At 32.6% G+C, this 22,159-nt stretch overlaps 1 protein-coding gene across 2 annotated transcripts in view; it reads right to left on the bottom strand.

Annotated features, from left to right (window-relative positions):
* Positions 1-6,434: 6,434 nt before the first annotated feature.
* LOC126886653 (zinc finger protein 664-like) overlaps positions 6,435-22,159 on the bottom strand; it is a 76,673-nt gene continuing 60,948 nt past the window's right edge. The window contains exons 4-5 of one of the 2 annotated variants that reach the window (XM_050653650.1): positions 20,214-20,339; positions 6,435-9,183 (exon numbers count right to left, since the gene is read on the bottom strand). In XM_050653650.1, the coding sequence (XP_050509607.1) occupies positions 7,994-9,183; positions 20,214-20,339 (1,316 nt within the window). In that variant the 3' untranslated portion in view covers positions 6,435-7,993. The remainder of the gene's footprint in view (positions 9,184-20,213; positions 20,340-22,159) is intronic. The other variant, XM_050653649.1, reaches the window with a different exon arrangement.

Genomic DNA, 22,159 nt, shown 5'->3' on the forward strand with positions numbered 1-22,159 from the left:
ACCCCTATAAAATTTTTATGGGATGCACAAATTGCACTATAGTTTTTCTTTAAGATCTTCCTGTCATAAGAATGATACATGTCAATTTTCAATAAAAAATCTCTAATAGTTTTCGATATATTGGAAAAAATCGATTTTCATTTTGTAACTTCAAAGGGCTATAACTTTTTTTATGTGCACATTTGTATTAACCCTTAAACGCCGAAGGGTGGGTAAAAATGTCCACCTAATGCGTATTCCCTTGTAACATATTTATTACGTGTTTATTTTTTTTTTAATTATTTATTGTTAAAAAGACAGCCCATTATCGAATGTTAATTTGGTTCTACCAATATTTTTGAAAATAAAAGCAGCATCTTGAGTTAAATATGGATGGGCATAAAAAGTACACCCTTAACAAAACTTGTTACTAAAGGTTTCTATATAATTTCTCGTTGGTAGGAAGATTATCCATATAATTATCGATGTATAATTACATAATCTACATAATTATCCGCCAATGAGGAGGCTGAAAGAAAGAATATGGAAAAAATCGACAAATCTGAATTACTGGTATGTTAATTTTGATGTACATTGTAATTTTGTTGTAAGGTTTGTAAATTGTTTATATTAATATTTTAGAAGATGCTGTGTTTATTAAGCATAAGATTCTTAAGTTTAATCCATTTTCAACAACTCTCAATAAATATATTAGCTATTTTCGAGGTGGACATTTTTTACCCACCCTTGGGCGTACATGGAACCTAAAAAAGGTTGGGCGTTTAAGGGTTAAGGTAAGTTAGGTCTAATCGATCTATTTTCGGTCCCAGAATATGTGATTTAATTTATGGCCTGTATTTTTGTTACGCCCTGTATAACTAATATGTACATTTTACAATAAAAGTTACATCAAATATTATTTAAAAAATTGAAAAAAAATTGTTTAAACAAATTTGATGGTGTATATAACAATTAGTTTATTTAAATAACGACTATTCGTAATGTACGTAAAAAGTACATACAAATTAAAAAAAGAAACAACGAAATAAATAATCGAGAACCAGAGATACAGTTAACAGCTCCTTCCCCCCTCTCATCGCTATCCCAAGTTTCAACGCTGGCCGATTTTAAGGGCCACATTTTTAAACTTTGTGGACGATTTCCTTGAAAGGAAATCTTTTGTATACTTGGTAAGTTAAAACTTTGAAGTATGATCTTTCAAATGCGGCTAATTTTATTTCTTAATTGTTATAAACAAAGCTGCTGTGAATTAAAAAAAGAAGGGTGCTAACTTCGTCCCTAATTGTGCTAGGACAATTTTTTTCTTTACAAATATGTATAAAAATTCAGTCTTTCTAAATATGGAAAAATAATTTTTCTACAGGTAACGGTTAAAAAGTTATTCTAATTGTTTATAAGCAAAAAATCGACATGTTTTTGCAAAATAATTTTACGCTATTTAGAATTATTTTTGTCATTTTTTTTAAAATTAAGTTAATAGCATAAATTTTCTTCCATAAACTGTCGGAAGTATTACTATAACCTCATCGTTTTCTGACTTATAGTGTCGCAAAAAACATTAATTTGGGATAAACAAATTAAATAACTTTTAAACTATTTGACCAATTGCTTTGAAATTTAGAATATAATTTAAGCACAAGAAGTCTCAGCATTCTGTGAAATAAGAAAGTTCTAACTTAATTTTTACATAAATTATGAACATTTATATAATCTCAAAATTTATGACTTATTCTGCAATTTTCTAAGCAACAAATAAGGATATAGAGGGTCTAGGACGTTTCATCGCCGCCGTTTCGATGCCGGCCGATTCATCGCCAGTCAATTAATCGCTATCTGATATATTTCCGAATTTTCGACAGCTACAATTATTAGTTATTTTTAGTATTAATTAGGAATTCTAGGAAATGCGAGATATGACGGCGATGAAATGGACTGGCGATGAACCGGCGGCATCGAAACGGCCGGCGATAAACCGGCGGCATCGAAACGTCCCATTCCGGGATATAGATATGCAGCGAACGCCATATTGAAGTTTTTTATATGATTTATTAGTTTCTTACTCTCAAATTTGTTTAAAATGCTTCACTTTTGGACCGTTCAAGTATTACGTAACTCAGGTTGGGGAGGGGATCAAAAATCTTCAAAAATTGCGTTACGGAAGTAGGGGGGGGGGTTAAAAATCTTCAAAAATCGTGTTACGTAATACTTGAACGCTCCCTTTTTAGTAATAGACCAAAAAACGAAAATTTACCGTTTTTTGATCTTCATTTGTTTATAACGATATAAATCATAAAAATCGGCTGCAGGAAACATATATGTTAATAATATAATGTAATATATTAATAACATATATATTATATAATGTACCTAATATATTAATATAATATGTCCATACTACCCAAAAAATTTAATTTCGGCCTGGAGGGCATGTGTCACAAACAGGATATTTTCTTCCTTATTTCTCTGAACTATTGGGGGGCTAAACGGGGAAGATTTTCACGATATTTTTTTTCAAAATTTTATAAAGTTCTTCCGTGACAGTTTGACTCTCCGATACGTCTAAAGGTGGGAAACTATCAATATAATGTAAATTGATAGGTTTCTATTGATAATTTTCCACCTCTTCTAGTTTCATCTTTTTTTATTGCACAACGTACTATGTTTTCCGTCTTTTCCGTTATTTTGCCGGTTATATAGTATACTATTTTATTCCTATCCCCTCTGGCTGATTTAGTATCCCCTCTGGCGTTTTTTGATTTTCATTTGTTTATAACTATGTATATCATCAAAATCGGCTGCAGGAAACATATAGGTTATTAATATAGACGTCCATACTACTCAAAAAATTTGGTATCGGCCTGGAGGGGGATGTGTCACGAGAAAAATCTTATTTCTCTGGACTACTGAGGGTATCTTATCAACTGTATTGTTTTTAAACAATAGATGATAAAATAAAAATATTGACAGTTCAAAAATGTGAACATTATTGCATTGTGTGTGGCCTAAGTTTGGGCTGAAAACTAAAATGTATTACATTTTTACAAAATTTTGGAATATGTTTAATTACGTAGACCAATTTTAACAGTTGTTTTCAATACAGATTTCAATCCTCTACAAATAGTTTCTAATGTCTTTTGATGTAAAATAATTAGGGAAGGTGGAATTCAACAGTTTAGCATTTTACATTGAGTTAATGCAAAATTTTGACGCATGTCAAAATTCTCAATGTGTTTTAATTGTATTAATTTTTTTCGAAGCCTGAGAAAACTAATAAATATTTTTGAAAAATTTGAACTCAAAATGAAAGACTACATTATTACCGAGGGCCGAAAGTCCCTGAAAACTTCTATGTTTATTTTAATAAGTTACAGGGCTGAAAATAAAAGAGAAGTGTGATATTTAATTTCAAATATTTCACTCAATAGAAACTGCTTGTTTATTCTAAGGGGCTTTCCGCCCTCGGTAATAATGTAATCTTTCATCCTGCGTTTAAATTTTTCTAAAATACTTGGTTTTCTCAGGATTCGAAAAAAATCTTATTACGATTCAAATGACAGTACACTCTCGTGACGTAATCGCACCCTTAATGTTCATTGGTTAGTCGATCTAGGCAACCATGGTAATGTCTAAGAACCGTGGGCGTGACCCACGGTTATTAGACTTTATTACGGTTGTCTTGTCCGACAGTGGTGGGGAGAGTTATATTTTTGACTTTACGTCACACGAGTTTACATTCCCATATTTTTAAATGATTTTCGATCATTGAATGTGTGTTATTGTGTATATATGTGTATTATTTGTGTTATTATGAAATAATTAGACAAATAGTACACATTTTATCTTATACCGGGTGGTGAATCGTAAAAAGGGCCATAGGAAACTCAATGTAAAATTCTGAATTGTTGAATTCCTGCTTCCCTAATTATTTTACATCAAAATTCATGAGAGAATACTTGTAGAGAATTAAAATCTGTATTAAAATCAAAAGTTAAAATTGTTCTACGATTTAAATGCATTCCAAAATTTTGAAAAATATGATACATTTGCCACAATAGGTATGCGTGTAAAAGTAAGGCCACGTTACTATTTAACTGACAGTGCTCACACCATTGACTGAATAAAAAATCTTTATTATTAATCCTTTCTCCGCAACTGAGGGTATCTTATCAACTGTATTGTTTTTAAACAATAGATGATAAAATAAAAATATTGACAGTTCAAAAATGTGAACATTATTGCATTGTGTGTGGCCTAAGTTTGGGCTGAAAACTAAAATGTATTACATTTTTACAAAATTTTGGGATATGTTTAATTACGTAGACCAATTTTAACAGTTATTTCCAATACAGATTTCAATCCTCTACAAATAGTTTCTAATGTCTTTTGATGTACATTAATTATTAGGGAAGCTGGAATTCAACAGTTCAGAATTTTACATTAAGTTAATGCAAAATTTTGACGCATGTCAAAATTCTCAATGTGTTTTAATTGTATTCATTTTTTTCGAATCCTGAGAAAACTAATAAATATTTTTGAAAAATTTAAACTCAGAATGAAAGACTACATTATTACCGAGGGCTGAAAGTCCCTGAAAACTTCTATAATGTTTATTTTAATAAGTTACAGGGCTGAAAATAAAAGAGAAGTGTGATATTTAATTTCAAATATTTCATTCAATAGAATCTGCTTGTTTATTCTAAGGGGCTTTCCGCCCTCGGTAATAATGTAATCTTGCATCCTGCGTTAAAAATTTTTCTAAAATACTTGGTTTTCTCAAGATTCGAAAAAAATCATATTACGATTCAAATGACAGTAAACTCTCGTGACGTAATCTCATCCTTAATGTTCATTGGTTAGTCGATTTAGGCAACCGTAGTAATGTCTAAGAACCGTGGGCGTGACCAAGCATCTTCATAATCTCTCTCCCCGAAGTTAGCTGCCGAACTCGAACTGTCACTCATTCAGTTAACGTACGTCTACACCTATTAAAATTATATAAAATTATTTTTTCAATTTAATTGTGGCTTATTTCCCATCTAAATAGTTAATCATAAAAATGCCACAAGGAAATAGCATCAGAACAACTGATGATACTGAGTCCTTAAGTATTTTACAATATATATTTGAAGACAATTTAATCTCCACCCTACCAAAGGTAAGCATTTCACTAAGAATTCTTTTGACATTGCCTGTATATATGTAGCTTTTGGCGAGCGATCATTTTCAAAGTTAACAATCATTAAAAATTATTTAAGATCACGAAATTGAACACGAAATTTTTGATGGAATAAATTTTAGCAATGTAATTAATAAACTTGCAACAGCAAATTCTCGAAAAAATATCGCTACTAGAATAGCGATTTTTATTTTTCTATTCTACCTAGATTTGATTTTATCATGAAGTTACCTAGGTATTTTTTATCAAAAGTATCTGCATATTTTTTAAAATATCTACATAATTATAACTAGAAAATATTACTTATACAGGGATGTATTCTGTAACATTTCCGTTAAATTTAAGAGGCCTCTAAAATTTAACTTTTAACGGTCCTCTAAAACTTTTAGGTTAGATTCACATTTTGTAAACACATATTATAGAGAGACATTTGAAAGATATGAGCAATACGTGTAGCCTCATAAAATATTATGCTATAAAATTATCTTCTTTGTTATTACACCTAATATTTCTTCTCCAAAGCTATTAATAATCTCGTTCTGTGAGGCCTTACTTAAAAGTTGCTCAAGATTGTTTCAATCTCCACTTTGAATTCGAAACTTTAGTAACTCTCTAAAGTTTCCTTCGTTGATAGGGCTAGTATATCTAGTAATAGAATTCATGTTTAATTGTCCATAGTCATGATGATCTCGAAAAGATAATTTTTGTCTACCAGAATAATTTTATACATTCAACTATTGGTCTTAACCGATTTCGGTTTTCCAAAACCTGTTTCAACCTCTCATTCGATGCAAGCGATGTGCTGTCCACTCGTTAAATGGTAACTTTATACAAGTGGTCTGCCTTGTGCGTCCGACGCGTGGAATTGCATGCACCTGCTTCATCGACTCCATATGATAGTAGTGCTCTGCAGCAAGTGCATGCGTTCAATTCACAAAACACTTAAAAATTGAGAATTTGTAGGTTGTAGCACCGAACCCGAACAGCTGTTCGCTGTTTGTAGGTTATCATCACGTATTCTATGAAGAACGTGGTGTTTTGTGTATAGTATAAAGTTTTTAATTTATATTTTTGTTTTTATTATTTAAAATATGCAAGCTAACAACGATGCTTGACTCATAGAGCTAATTTCTGAGAAACCGATCTGTATTATATTCCAGTATATAATTATTATAGAGATATAAATAAGAGATACAACGTGTGGGGAATAATAACAGCCAGCTTTGAAGACAATAAAACAGCTTTTACATAAATTATAAATATAATTTACGTAAACAGCTAACAATAAGTTTCTATTTATATTTATATTATTTATTTACATATTTATTGATCCACGCAAAAAATAAAAATACTGAGTATAAAATATTGTAGATCATAAATGATCTATTGTAAATTTCAACTCTACTCACATAAAATTCATGAATTTTATTATTTTCGAAGTTATCTACCATAATTTTCAAAATTGCTCTATCACTGTATTTACGAAGATAGTAAACCTCTCTCTATGCTGAATCATTTTAAAATTCCCGCTGTTCAGGTCAATATCAGCTGTTCTATCGCATGAGTCTAAGGGCCAGTATTTCAATAGCAACTTAAGCTTTTGCTTAGCTAAGCCTGCGTCAAAAGTTAAGGAGAAGCTTAAGCTGGGTGCCGTATTTCCATCATTCTCTTAACTAAACTGATGCTCAGCTGTAAAGTTAATTGGTTTGGTACCTATGAATACGTCAAATTGCAAGAGCTAACTGTTCTGAGGTAAAAACCACTACTGTTGACATTTAATTTTATCTTGTCATCTGTATCAATGTTATTTTTACTTCACTTAATTTTGTGTACATGGTACATGTGTTTTTAGTTTATTGTCTATATTTTCTCTGGTTATATTTTTATTGTTATTTTGCATAAGCAATAGATCCGTCTTTGTAATTTTGTTTATTGGATATATTCCTTAAAATGTCAAACTGGAATGTAAGTTTATTTTTGTAAAATAAATATACCTACCAAGCATTGTAGAAATAAACAATTTTCATGTGCCTACACCTTCCAAAAGTAGTAAGAATTTTAATAATCGTTATTACGATTAATAAATTAATAGATTACTATTTAATAATCCAATAATAACGTTATTACTTAAAAGTTGGTTTTCAAAACAACTCTATAATTAATAATCTATAGAAATAACCTCAAAAAACAGAAAACAAATATTAAGCAAATGCTTAAACCAACTCCCGCGCTAGCTTAAAATTATTTGGTTTAAGCCTAGGCTTAAGCCTCAAATTGAAGTGGAAATACAGGCATCTAAGCTTAAGCTAAGGTTTAAAGTAAGCTTTGGCTTAAGTGAGGTTGGAAATACGGGTCCTAAGTGCACAAGAGAGACCACCCCAACCACTGCGTTAATTGCATGCGACTGCTGCTTGCGTCGAACGCATGCGACAATAAGAGACCGCACCTTAAGGCGTTTATCTAGTGTGCACTCTCAAACGCTTTTTCAAATCGGATGCTTGAGTATACGATTTGAAACAAATGTTACAATGGTACGGTTTTTCTCCAGTATGCATCCTCATATGTCTTGTGAATCACAATATTGCTTAAAACAAAGTTCACACTTGTAAGGTGTTTCTGCAGTATGCACACACAAATGCATTTTCAAACCGGATGCTTCAGAAAACGGCTCAAAACAAATTTCACACTTGTAAGGTGTTCCTCCAATGTGCATTTTGAAATCGGATGCTTCATTATAAGATTTGAAACAAATTTCACACTAGTACGGTTTTCCCCAGTGTGTACTCTAATATGTTTTAAAATTTCACATTGGTACGGTTATTTTCCAGTATGCAAAATCATATGACTTTTCAAGGTACTTGCTGTAGTCAACGTCTTAAAACAAATTTCACACTTGTAAGGCGTTTCTCCAGTGTGCACTTTCAAATGCTTTTTTAAATCGGATGCTTGAGTATACGACTTAAAACAAATTTCACACTGGTACGGTTTTTCTCCAGTATGCACTCTCATATGTCTTTTCAAATTATGTGAATCTCGCAATTGTTTTAAACAAATTTCACACTTGTAAGGTGTTTCTCCAGTGTGCACTCTCAAATGCTTTTTCAAATCGGATTCTTGAGAAAACGGCTTAAAACAAATTTCACATTTGTAAGGGTAAGCTGTTTCTCCAGTGTGCACTTTCAAATGCTTCTTCAAATCGGATGCTTCAGAATATGATTTGAAACAAATTTCACACTGGTACGGTTTTTCCCCAGTATGCACTCTCATATGTCTTTTCAAATTATGTGAATCACGAAAGTGCTTAAAACAGATTTCACACTTAAAAGGTTCTCCAGTGTGCACTCTCAAATGCTTTTTCAAATCGGATGCTTGAGAAAACAGCTCAAAACAAATTTCACACTTGTGAGGTGTTTCTTCAGTGTGTACTTTCAAATGCTTTTTCAAATCCGACGCTTCAGTATATGATTTGAAACAAATTTCACACTGATATGGTTTTTCTCCAGTATGGACTCTCATATGTCTTTTTAAACTATGCGAATCACGAAGCTGCTTAAAACAAATTTCACACTTAAAAGGTGTTTCACCATTGTGTACTCTCAAATGAAGCTTCAAACTAGCTATTCTATTAAATTGCTTAAAACAAATTTCACACTTGTAAGGTGTTTCACCAGTGTGTACTCTTAAATGAATCTTCAAACTAGCTGTTCTAGTAAATTGTTTGAAACAAATTTCACACTTGCTAGGTGTTTCACCAGTGTGTTCTCTCAAATGCTTTTTCAAACTAGCTATTCTAGTAAATTTCTTAAAACAAATTTCACATTTGTGAAGTCCTTCTCCGGTCTCGATGTTCATATGTTCATCTAAATTATTTTTGGAACTAACATCTTTAGAACAAATAGAATTATTTATTGTTACTTCTTCAAAGTTCAGACTTATTTGTTTTTTATTGAATGAATCCTCAGGTAACGTCTCCACAATTTCCGTTCGGTTCTTCTTGTAAGACAGACCTAAAATAAAAACGAAATGTCCAGTGAATTTTAGAGAATGCTTTATTTACCTAGATTTGTAGTTAAGTACATATTATGTAAATCAGAAAAATTAGCTACTTCAACCTCATTATGTAACTTGTAGACTTTTAGGTATTTTATTGTCATATTCTTTATGGGTATCATATGCCGTCACGATTACAAAACAACTATCGATACGGAAAGATCAATCGAATATTTACTGTTTAACAAACGCCACAAGATACACCACTTTACAACCAGTTATTCCAAACTACTTGGTTTAAGAATTTTAAAGCTCCATTCCAAAGTGATGAGCGCGCTAATAACCGGCAAAATAACGCAAAAGGTGAAAAACATATTAAGTTGTGAGATAAAAAGAAATGAAACTAGTGATGGTGGGAAATTTAGCGATAAAAACCTATAAATTTACATTCTACTTATTGTTTCCTATCTTTAGACGTATCAGAGGAGTATGTCAACTAAAACTGTCACTGAGGGAAACAATAAATATAATATAAATTTATATGTTATTATCGCTAAATTTCCCACCTCCATTAGTTTCAATGGGAAATAAGCCACAATTTTACCAAAAAAATGATTTTATTAACGTTTCGAAGCCCAAATCGGGTTTCGTTGTCAAAATACAAAATACTACTAAAATAAACAAAAATGTTGTTGCTAAGTAAAAAAATTCTTCTAATAATTTATTTAATCTGACTCATTTATATTGGCAATTCAGACGTATATTATACATTTTAAAGTAGAAGACTTTAAAATGATATCGCCAATATTTATGAGTTGCGTTCCTGGGACGACTTTACTAAAAGATAGTTCATTCGATTACATGAAATCAATCCCAACTCAAGAATATCCGTCACAAAAAAAATCATAGCATGTGATCTGTCTTTAAAAAGACGACCAAATGCAACGATGACAGTAAAATTCTCGCATTAGAGATTCCATAGTAAATCACGAGGGAAAACCAGGAAAAAACCTCGTGATACTATCCCGACATCGTAAGTATTTGGTCTTACATTTAATTTACTTTCAAAAAACTAATACCAAATTCTGACTTTAATATGTTTAAATAATATTAATAATACATAGATATATAATAAGTAATACTAAAATATAAAATTTGTACTAACTCGATATGTTATTGACTTACTAATCGTGGTATTTTCCTTTGGATTGACTTCCTCTTTCAGTATGGGTAACCACATCTTACTGCATTCCACCGAGGAATTTGCGACACAATTGGTTTCATTTAGCATAATAAAAGCCGCTTCTTTGATTTTTCTCTTTTTACTATCTGATTCTTTCAGGACTTTACTTGAATCTCTCCACTGAATTCTATGTTCATTATCCCATGCATGTTTGACATATTTGAGATCTATCAAATTCTCTATTTTTAATATAAGACTGATGTTCACTTATTCTAACGTTTAATGGTCTTGAATGTTTTACCTAAATAAACTTGTTCGCATTCACAAGGTATTTTATAAATATAATTCTTTGTTCTTTCTTGTTCACTGTTAGGTTTAGTTTTCGATAGAATAGATCTCAATGTGTTTGTTGTTTTGAATGTTGTTGAAATGTTGAATTTATTTCCTATTGTTTCTCGGATAGTCCTTTTATATATGCTATTGATATTTTCCTCGTATTATTTCTTGTGGTTGTTATAGGATCCCGTTCTACGTTGTTCTGTTCTAACAGTGAACAAGAAAGAACAAAGAATTGTATTTATAAAATACCTTGTGAATGCGAACAATTTTATTTAGGTGAAACATCAAGACCATTAAACGTTAGAATAAGTGAACATCAGTCTTATATTAAAAATAGAGAATTTTATAGATCTCAAATATGTCAACATTCATGGGATAATGAACATAGAGTTCAGTGGAGAGATTCAAGTATAGTCCTGAAAGAATCAGATAGTAAAAAGAGAAAAATCAAAGAAGCGGCTCTAATAATTAGAGCGAATAATTTAGCATAATTATTATGCTAAATGAAACCAATTCTGTCGCAAATTCCTCGGTGGAATGCAGTAAGATGTGGTTACCCATACCCATACTGAAAGAGGAAGTCAATAGAAAGAAAATACCACGATTAGTAAGTCAATAACATATCGAGTTACGTATTGAGTACAAATTTTATATTTTAGTATTACTTATTATATATCTATGTATTATTAATATTATTTAAACATATTAAAGTCAGAATTTGGTATTACTTTTTTGAAAGTAAATTATATACATGGCTTATTTCCCATTAAAAGTAATTTATTATAAAAATGCCACAAGAAAATAGCTTCAGAACAACATCCATTAGTTTCATTTCTTTTTATCACAAAACTTAATATGTTTTCCATCTTTTGCGTTATTTTGCCGGTTATTATCGCGTTCATCACTGTATAACCACCATAAAAGCTGATTTATCTTAGGATGGGACGTGAACGGCACGGGGCGTAGAACAATCGACGGCGCACGTCACTGTTGTCGCCCCTTCCTGTTGTACTGCAAACTACGCAATGCCTCTCATGTCACACGATTCTTCAACGTGCCACGCGAAACAGCCGTGCCGTCCACGTCCCGTCCTAAGATAAACCAGCCTTAAACCGGATTTATCTAACAACGGGGACGTGGACGGGACGGCTGTCTTACGGAGCACGTTGAAGATCGTCTCGTATGAAAAGCATTGGCTAATTTATGCTACAACGGGACGGAGCGACAACATGGCGGGGCGGCAACGGAGCTGGGAGGTGCGCTTTCTATTGTTGTACGGCACGTATCGTGCACGTCCCTTTCTAACATATATCAGCCTTTAAATCGACTATGCTTGGGACAAGTGTGCTATTAAAGACATTTATTTAAAATAAATGCGATTGAAGACGATAACTGCAAATATGTATTGCGGAAAACTGGGTGATCTTGACCATATCTTTTTTGAATGTACTAAGTTTCAACAACATTCAAAGTCCCTCTATAAAAATTTAATCTAAGTACCTAAGTACTACGAAGAATAGAGAACAGCAGAGAGATAATGGATTCTATCAAAATAAGAGAACTGCAACACGTGGTGACAGATATGAACTCCTAAAATGAATAATACAGGGAAAGATTCAAGAAACGCGCGGCATAGGTAGAAGAAAAATGTCCTGGCTGAGAAACCTCAAAGAATGGTTTGGATGCAGCTCCCCTGAACTATTTCGGGCTGTAGTGTCAAAAGTTAGAATAGCAATGGTGATTGCCAACCTTCGTCGCGGAGATGGCACGTAAAGAAGAAAAGATGCCATTAAAAAAACTTGTCGATATACGTTATGACCTGTAATATCCAAACAGAGAATATTTAATGACACCACATAAAAGCACACACTAATATTGGCAATTACAAGTTTAATTTTGAATGTTTTTTGAAGTGAAAACTTCTTTAGGGACGTTGTGCACTTTTTGGATGGGAAAAAAGTATTAAATTAGCGACGGTCCATCGGTCCATCGCTTCGTCGACAAAAATTATGTACGTACATGTATACAGGGTGACCCGAAAAGATGGGCGATAAATTATATCACAGATTCTGGGTTCAAAAATAGGTTGATTGAACCTTACTTACCTTAGTACAAATGTGCACATACAAAAAGTTACAGCCCTTTGAAGTTACAAAAAGAAAATACATTTTTTCCAATATATCGAAAACTATTAAAGATCTTTTACTGAAAATGGACATGTGGCAGTCTTATGGTAGGAGTATCTTAAAAAAAAGTTATAGTGAAATTTGTGCACCCCATAAAAATATTATGGAGTTTTGTTCCCTTAAACCTCCCTAAACTTTTGTGTATGTTCCTATTATATTCTTTTTCTCATGATCATCTTTCAGTGCGTCACAGTTTTTCGATTTCTTTCTAACGCATTAAATTGTATGTGACAGAAAAAAGGCACGTCCGTGATTACAGACATTTACAACATTTATTCTAGTTATTCTAGTTGTCGATAGATGGCGCCATAATAAAAAAAATATTTTTTTTTAATTAGATAATAATATTACAAATATAATCTGTATAATTTATACTGTACAAATCAAAGAAAATACCATTTTATAAATGCAAGAAACACATTTGATTTGTTTTTATTTCAAATTGAAAATAAAATGTGACAACTGTCAGATTTAACTAAAATGTCATGTTAGAATAAATGTCATAAATGTGTATTATCACGGACTTGCCCTTTTTTATATCATTTGTTACGCACTGAAAAATGCTCATGAAAAGGACAATATTATTATTGTAGTACTATTATTTAAACATAATGTTTTTAAAACTTTTTTGCCTCTTAGTACTTTCTCGAAAAGCCAGTTTTTATCGAGATATTTTGAATATTTGTCAAATCCACCACATATTTCTATATGGTTAAGTACGATTATATAGACCTGGTAATAATACGAAAAAATTATAATTTACATTTTTATAATATGAAAAAATACTAAGAGGAAAAAAAATTTAAAAACATTGTGTTTAACTAATGGTACCGCAATAAAAGTTTAATTGGAACGTACACAAACATTTGGGGGGTTTAACCCTCGCAGGACCAACATTTTAGTAGAAACAGCGAGGACCAAGGAGGGTCAATAAATGTCCACACATGTATTAATCAAAAACGTGCTTCTTTATTTAAACTAATTTAAAAATAACACCTTTATATTATTCCAAGACGTTAATGGAACAGTTAGAAGATACCAATTTATAATTTACCCGGTGTCTTCGGCTTCAGTGGAATTGGCATCATCGTAGGATACAGAAACATTTTTGACTTCTTGCTGTGCTTACCCCATACATACTTGCATTTTGAACAAACTATGGTTGTTTTTGTCCACTTATTGGCCTTATTTCATTTAGATTTTGCTAATTTGACACATGCATGATATCGTCCCTTTCCATTTTGGGATGGTGTTGAAGGTATTCAAGGGGATTATTTATAGTCCACTGTCAAGTTTTTATAAAAAATATGAGGAAATGAATTAAATTATAGAAATGCTAATTATGCCCTTTAATAGGGCAGTAGTACGCCGACAACTACTAATTATTTGAGATTTTTAGGAACAAAGGTATTTAGAAAATCGGATGTAATGCAATGTTGAGGATACTTTTTAACCCTCCTTGGTCCTTCTAGGGTTAAAGGAACTAAACCCCCATAAATTTTTTATGTAAACATATTAAAAAAGAAGCCGCATCTCGATAAAAACTGGCTTATCGAAAAATACTAAGAGCCAAAAAAGTTTTAAAAATATTGTGTTTAACTAATGGTACCACAATAATAATTCAATTGGAACGTACATAAAAGTTTGGGGGGTTCAAGGGAACAAATCCCCATAAATTTTTTATGGGTGTACAAATTTCACTGTTGTTTTTTAACATGATTCTGTCATAAGAATGCCACATGTTCATTTTCAATAAAAAATCTCTAAAAGTTTTCGATATATGAAAAAAACCTATTTTCATTTTGTAACTTCAAAAAGCTGTAACTTTTTTTGTGTACACAATTATACAGAGTTGGGCTAAAGAATGGAACCAAGCAAATATCTTTGAAACGAAAAGAACAATATTTTTGAAACTTTGCATACAAGTACAGTGACGCAAAACGCATCTGTTGCTATACTTTTTGTTACTAGTTCACTTCCGGTTTCACCGGAAATACCCTTAACTTATTTATTTTAAATGGGACACCCTGTATATTTTTGCAGATTTTGAAATAACTTATTATTTGTAATTCATAAATACCAAGTTTGGAAGAAAAAACTATTAAAACAAGAAATAAATCTCTTTACAGTTAAAAAATAGGTTAATTTATTTACGTTAGACCAATGATAACAAAAATAAAAAAAAATCATTTCAAATGTTGAAAATGCCCGCCATTCACCTCTTGACAACGTGCAAGCCTATAAATAAATTCTTGAGTCACTCTTTCCAGAATTTCTCCACGTATTAGATCACATTCATGAATTATTCTCTGTCTCAAATCCTGCAAGTATGTTGGTCTATTAACGTAAACCCGTGATTTTAGATAACCCCAAAGAAAAAAATCTAACGGGTTGAGGTCGGGAGAACGAGCTGGCCACTCTAGGAATCCTCTACGTCCAATCCATTGATTTGGAAAATTCATATCCAAAAAATCCCTAACCCGTCGATCATAGTGGGGAGGCGCTCCATCTTGTTGAAACCAAAAATTTTGTGGTAACTGGCCATTCTGTTGAAGTGCAGGAATAATTTGGTTATTTAGTAAATTTAAATATTTGTCACCATTCAAATTTCCGTCTATAAAAAAAGGGCCTATTAGTCTATTTTGAACAATTCCCATCCAAACATTTAACTTTTGTGGATGTTGGGTATGTGCTTCAATAATCCAACGAGGATTCTCATTCGACCAATACCTACAGTTATGGCGGTTAACGGTTCCATTTAAGCAAAAAGTTGCCTCATCGGAAAACACTACATTACTTGCAAAATGTTCGTCATTGTTACAAATGTCCATCATTCGTTCGCAAAACTCTAGCCGTCGGTCAAAATCATCATCTGACAATTCTTGAACCAATTGTATCTTATACGGATGATATTTTTCCATTTTCAATATTCTCCTTACAGATCGTTGACTTATTCCATGGTTTAGTGCCAAATTTGTTGTGGAAGTTTGAGGTGATTCCTCTAAATCAATTGCAATATTTTGTTTAATAACTTCGTTCGTTGCAGTCCGTGGTCTTCCAGTTTTTGGCAAATTTTTGACTATCCCAGCTGCATTAAAACGTTTCAATGTTTTAGTAACCGTTGAACGTGATATAGGATTTCTTTCAGGATGCAATTCATTAAAAATATTACACACCTCGTCATGAGTTCTAACACGATCACCATGACCGATTATCATTAATATTTCAATGCGATCTCTTTCACTTAAATGAACCATTTTGAATAAAACTTATTTCTGTCAATTAGTTCAGTAACAGTTACCTACTATGCTAAATTCAAATAAATACAACAATAGTTTTAGTCTATAGTATGGATGGTAGTACTCGTTTATTTTTAATACAAAAAATTATCTACAGACACTTTTTAACTATTTTTTTCTTCCAAATTTGGTATGTATGAATTAAAAAAAATAAGTTCTTTCAAAATCTGCAAAAATATACAGGGTTTCCCATTTAAAATAAATAAGCTAAGGATATTTCCGGTGAAACCGGAAGTGAACTAGTAACAAAAAGTATAGCAACAGATGCGTTTTGCGTCACTGTACTTGCATGCAAAGTTTCAAAAAGATTGTTCTTTTCGTTTCGAAGATATTTGCTTGGTTCCATTCTTTAGCCCAACCCAGTATATAGGTAAGTGAGATCAATCAACCTAGTTTTGACCCCACAATCTGTAGTATAATTTATGACCAATCTTTTCGGGACACCCTGTATATTATGTGTATTTACATATAAATATACAAGGTGTCCCAAAAGTAGGGGAACGGTCGAATATTTCGCGAACTAAACATCGGACCGAAAAACTGAAATACACGTTTTCAACCATTTTTAAAAATCTATTCAATGACATTAAATAAGACCCCTCCACCCCTTGGACGTGGGGTGGGGGGCAACTTTAAAATCTTAAATAGAAACCCCCAGTTTTCATTATAGATTTGGATTCATTGTGTATAAGTAAGCAACTTTTATTCGAGACATTTTTTCGAATTATGGATAGATGGCGCTATAATCGGAAAAAAAAACTTTTATCGTGATACCATAGGTAAATCATAGAAACGGTCTAATATCTCGAGAAATACACTTCCAAATGAAAAACCAGAAAATACGTGTTTAATACTTTTCAAAAACCTATCGAACAACACTAAACATGACCCTCCATCCCACTCCCTAGAGGTGGGGTGGGGGTAACTTTAAAAGCTTGAATAGCAACCTTCATTTTTTATTACAGATTTGGATTCGTCATGAAAAATTAAGCAACATTGATTCGAAACATTTTTTAGAATTGTTGATAGATGGCATTATAACTGGAAAAAGACGATTTATCAACAATTCAAAAAAATGAATATTTAAAAGTTACCCCCACCCCACCTCTAGGTGTAAAAATATACTATAGTAAAATCTTAAAACAGCAGAATGTCACTTATTTTGCACTTTTTAACTTTATTATTGATACTGAAATCTTGCTATTTCGTCATAATTGGTAACCCTAAGCAAAAAACCAAGAGAAAACACAAAACAAAAGAATGGTATGACGAAGAATGTCAAGAAGTAGCAGAAGCAATAAGAAAAGTAGACTTAAAAATCTCACAGATGACGAAGATAGCAATAGACAAGACTACAGAGAATTGAGAAAAATAATGAAAAGAAAATGTAGAAGCAAAAAAAAGAAAATAAAACGAGAACAAACTGAAAGAAATAGAAGCAAAATTCCAAAAAAGAAGAAATAAGATCATTCTACCAGGAAGCAAAAAAAAAATGGAAAAACGGTATCAGAAAAACAACCCATACATGAGAGTTGATAAAGGGATACCAAGTAAAATTGTCAGGATGGTAAAGATTACGATGGAAAACACAACAAACGAAATAGCATGGAAAGGGCATACATCCAAAAAATTTGAAACCAAGGAACAATTACGACAAGAAGACCCACTATGAACAACTGCATTCAATCTGACATTCGAAGGAATAATCAGGAAAAGCAGAATAAACATGCAAGAAACGATATTTAAAAAAGGCCACCAATACATAGCATTTGCAGATGATCTGACACTATTAGCAACAAGCAAGAAAGAACTACAAAAGTTAATGAAAAACATAATAACACAAGCCAAAAAATTGGGATTTAAAATAAATGAAGAAAAGACAAAATATATAATGGGAGAGATCCAAAAAGAAAAAAACATAATATTACAAATATATGGAGAAAAAACATACTCGTTCAAAAGAGTCAAAAAAATATATCACCTGGGAGCCAAAATAGATGACAATGGTCTTGAAGAAGGGTAAATAAATGCAAGAATAGCTAAAGGAAATAAAAAGTAATAAGCATTAAGAACATTAATGAAATCATTAATGAAATGAAAGTCAGAAACATACCTTTTAGAAAGATGGGAGAGAAAAATGCACAGAGCAAAATATGGAGGTGTAAAAATAGAAGGTCAGTGGAGAAGAAGAACCAATAAAGAATTGGAAGAGCTGTATAACGAGCCAACGATAATGACGACGATCAAAGCACAGAGAATACGATATTTAGAGCACATTGAAAGAATGGGAAGTAAAAGAATGCCAAAAATGGTACTCTCGCGAAGACCAATACAAAAGCGAAGGAAAGGCAGGCCAAAAAAAAAGGAAGGACAGTGTCTAGAAAGACCTGAAGAAAAGTAACATTGAGAGATGGAAAGACATTAAAAAATAACATTGGACAGAAGGAAATTGAGGGGGGTGGTGAAGGAGTGTATAAAAAGACTGAAGTGTAATTACTTAAATAAAATTTATCGCCAACCGTCACTAAAGTCATTCATTATTGTACTCATTTGCGGCAGTTAAGTAACACTTTATTGTACTGAAAGAAGAATTTTACTTTACCTGTCATCTGTCATTACTGTCATACGAAATTTATATTTCGTCTAAAATTAAAAAAATTCTTAAATTGTAAATATGTAAGTGTTAATTTTTTTATGATTGGCGATAAAATTTTGTCAGTAAAGACTCTTATCGAACTCGTCTGTTACTCGCCTCGCTCCCTCTGCTCGTAATATCAGACTAGTTCGATAAAGAGTAACTTTACTGACTTGGTACATAATAGTTATTTATGTACCAAGTCAGTAAAGTGACTCTTTATCGAACGAGTCTGATATTATGAGCCGAGCAAGCCTAGCGAGCGAGGCGAATAACAGACAAGTTCGATAAAGAGTCTTTACTGACGTGGTGCATACACAATTTTATCGCCAATCATAAAAAACATTAACACTTACTTAATTACATCCTAATGAAAAAAGAGTGTGTGTACTTGGTACACACGTAAGACGTTATACTTCTATTATTATGATTTCAACGAAATAAATATATTTTAAACAGTTAATCGTATTTTTATTTAAATATTAAACCAATTTTAACACTTAAAATAAAATACCAAAAATTACAAATACCGTTAATAGTTACGTTATGTTTATGAAGTGTAGCCTCCCGCAGCGCAGTTGCTTTTCCCTTGATGAATAGTAGAAAACCTAAATAAATATATTTGCTAACAAATTTTCATTAATATCTGTCACCGTCGTACATATACATATAATCGAATTAACAAAAACACCATTTCATAATATACAATTTGTATTTGCATTAATACAAAACTTAAAGATTTAAGAATTTTATTAATTTTAGACGAAATAAAAATTTCGTATGACAGTAATGACGATGACAGTGACAGAAAGCTTTTGCATGATGGCCGATTTCGATGCTTAATCGATAGTTGTTATCAAAATTGAATAAGTACCTAATTACTAAATCTGTAAAGTTTTGATTTATGTTTTATGAATATAATTCCAAAATACTACAGAAGTTCACTTTCTGACATAAATTTAATTAATAATAACGTAAATTTTGTACAATATTTTTAATAATTAAAGTAAATAAATTTTAAGTTCACTCAAATAAATAATCGATTACTGCCATCGACCACTTACATTCAATCTCAGTTTATTTTGATTAACCTCGGCAGGTAAAGTAAAATTCTTCTTTTAGTACAATAAAGTGTTACTTTACTGTCGCAAATGGCGTCAAATGAGTACAATAATGAATGACTTTAGTGACGGTTGGCGATAAATAACTATCATAAGACTGGTATATTCGGCTAATGGATTACGTCCACAGTCAAGAAAACAAAGTACACACACAAGACTAAAATAAAATGTAATCAGAAATGTAAACGTTTTTAGGCCTACAAGGCCTGTTGAGCTTAATAAATAAATAAACTTCTTGGACCTCATAACTAAATGTTGTCCAAAATTACTATTACTTCCCTTACCTAATTTATCTTCACATGGTTCATTCTTTAAGTCTCTAAGCTCTTGAGGTGTAATTAGCAGACTCTCAACATATCCTTGGTCATCTTCAGCGAACTCTTCCTTAATTTTAAGTTTGACTCCCATATCTAAAAGTACTTATTACATCACACTGTTTATAGGGCGGTCAATGAGGGTATTTGGCTCCGAATTACATCCTACTACATCGATTTACTTGATATTTTCACAGTAATAGTCGGAGAGATAGAAGCGGATTTTGTGCGTGATAAGTAATATGGAAAAACTATACGGGGATATGTTGAATTAGTTGTGTACATGACTTTCCCCAACGCAACGGCCGAAAACCAGAGTGGGGGACGAGGGTAGTTATAAGGGGTCAAAGTCGCGGTTTTTATTATTTTTTTGTGACGCTCATGATCGAGATAGTGCAGCAAAATTTGGGAATAAGTAGGTCATGACGTAACTAAGTAAAATCACCAGTGGCGGAACGCTGCGTGGCCGACAAAGGGGTGGGGGTAGGAGTGAATATAAAAAATATAAGGGGTTTTTTGCGACGTTCGTGATTTAGATAGTGCACCAAAATTTGGGAATAAGTAGACCATGACATAACTAAGCAAAATCCCCAGAGCCGGAAACCAAAGTGGAAGACGAGGGTAGTTATAAGGGGTCAAAGTCGCGGTTTTTATTATTTTTTTTGTGACGCTCATGATCGAGGTAGTGCACCAAAATTTGGTAATAAGGTCATGACGTAAGTAAAATCTCCAGGGGCGGAACGCAGCGTGGCCGACAAAGGGGTGGGGAAAGGGGGTGAATATAAAAATTATAAGGGATTTTTTGTGACGTTCGTGATCGAGATAGTGAACTAAAATTTGGGAGTAAGTAGATCATGCCGTAACCAAGTAAAATCTCCAGGGGCGGAAACCAGAGTTGGGGATGAGGGTAGTTTTAAGGGGTCAAAGTCGCAGTTGGTTTTATTTTTTTGTGACGCAGCACATTTGGTCCCCACGCAGCGTTCCGCCCCTGGAGATTTTACTTAGTAATGTCATGGTCTACTTATTCCCAAATTTTGGTGCACTATCTTAATCACGAACGTCGCAAAAACCCCCTTATATTTTTTATATTCACCCCTGTCCCACCCCTTTGTCGGCCACGCAGCGTTCCACCCCTGGGGATTTTACTTAGTTACGTCATGACCTACTTATTCCCAAATTTTGATGCATTATCTCGATCATGAGCGTCACAAAAAAAATAATAAAAACCGCGACTTTCACCCCTTATAACTACCCTCGTCCCCCACTCTGACCAAATAAGAATATCTCCCTCTTGGCCATGCAACTATCGTACCCGTCACTCTTACAAACCCATTGTCTGATAATCAATACTTTATTCCACACCACTGCATTATTCGTGAGGAAAAGCTCACGAATAAACTACGTGTTGTGTTTGACTGCTCTATGAAAACCAGCTCAGGTGTCTCACTAAATGATATAATGTTAAAAGGGTATAAAACTCAACATGAACTTATTGATACTCTAATAAATTTTAGAACGTTTTTGTATGTTTTTACCTCTGATTTAAGACACATGTACAGGCAAATCCTCATAAATCACTCTCAAAGATATTTACTAAACATTCTTTGGCGAAACTCCCCCCAAGAGGATTTGCAATGCATCCAGTTAAATACTGTGACATATGGTACTAATTGTGGTAATTTTCTCAGTGGTAGGTGCTTAGTAGAATTAGCTCGTACTCATCAGGCTTCGCATCCTCTAGCAATTGATGCCCTCCTCCATGCGTGGACGACATGTATGGCGCTGATGACCCAACAACTCTCTCAAGGGTTTACCTTGAAATAACGGAATTATTGGACAAGGTAGGTATATCAGCCCACAAATGGTTTTCTAATTCTCAAAGTTTCTTATAGAATGACTCTTCCCGTTCTCATGAC

Source organism: Diabrotica virgifera, chromosome 6 (assembly GCF_917563875.1).
Source record: "Diabrotica virgifera virgifera chromosome 6, PGI_DIABVI_V3a".
Lineage (NCBI taxonomy): Eukaryota > Metazoa > Arthropoda > Insecta > Coleoptera > Chrysomelidae > Diabrotica > Diabrotica virgifera.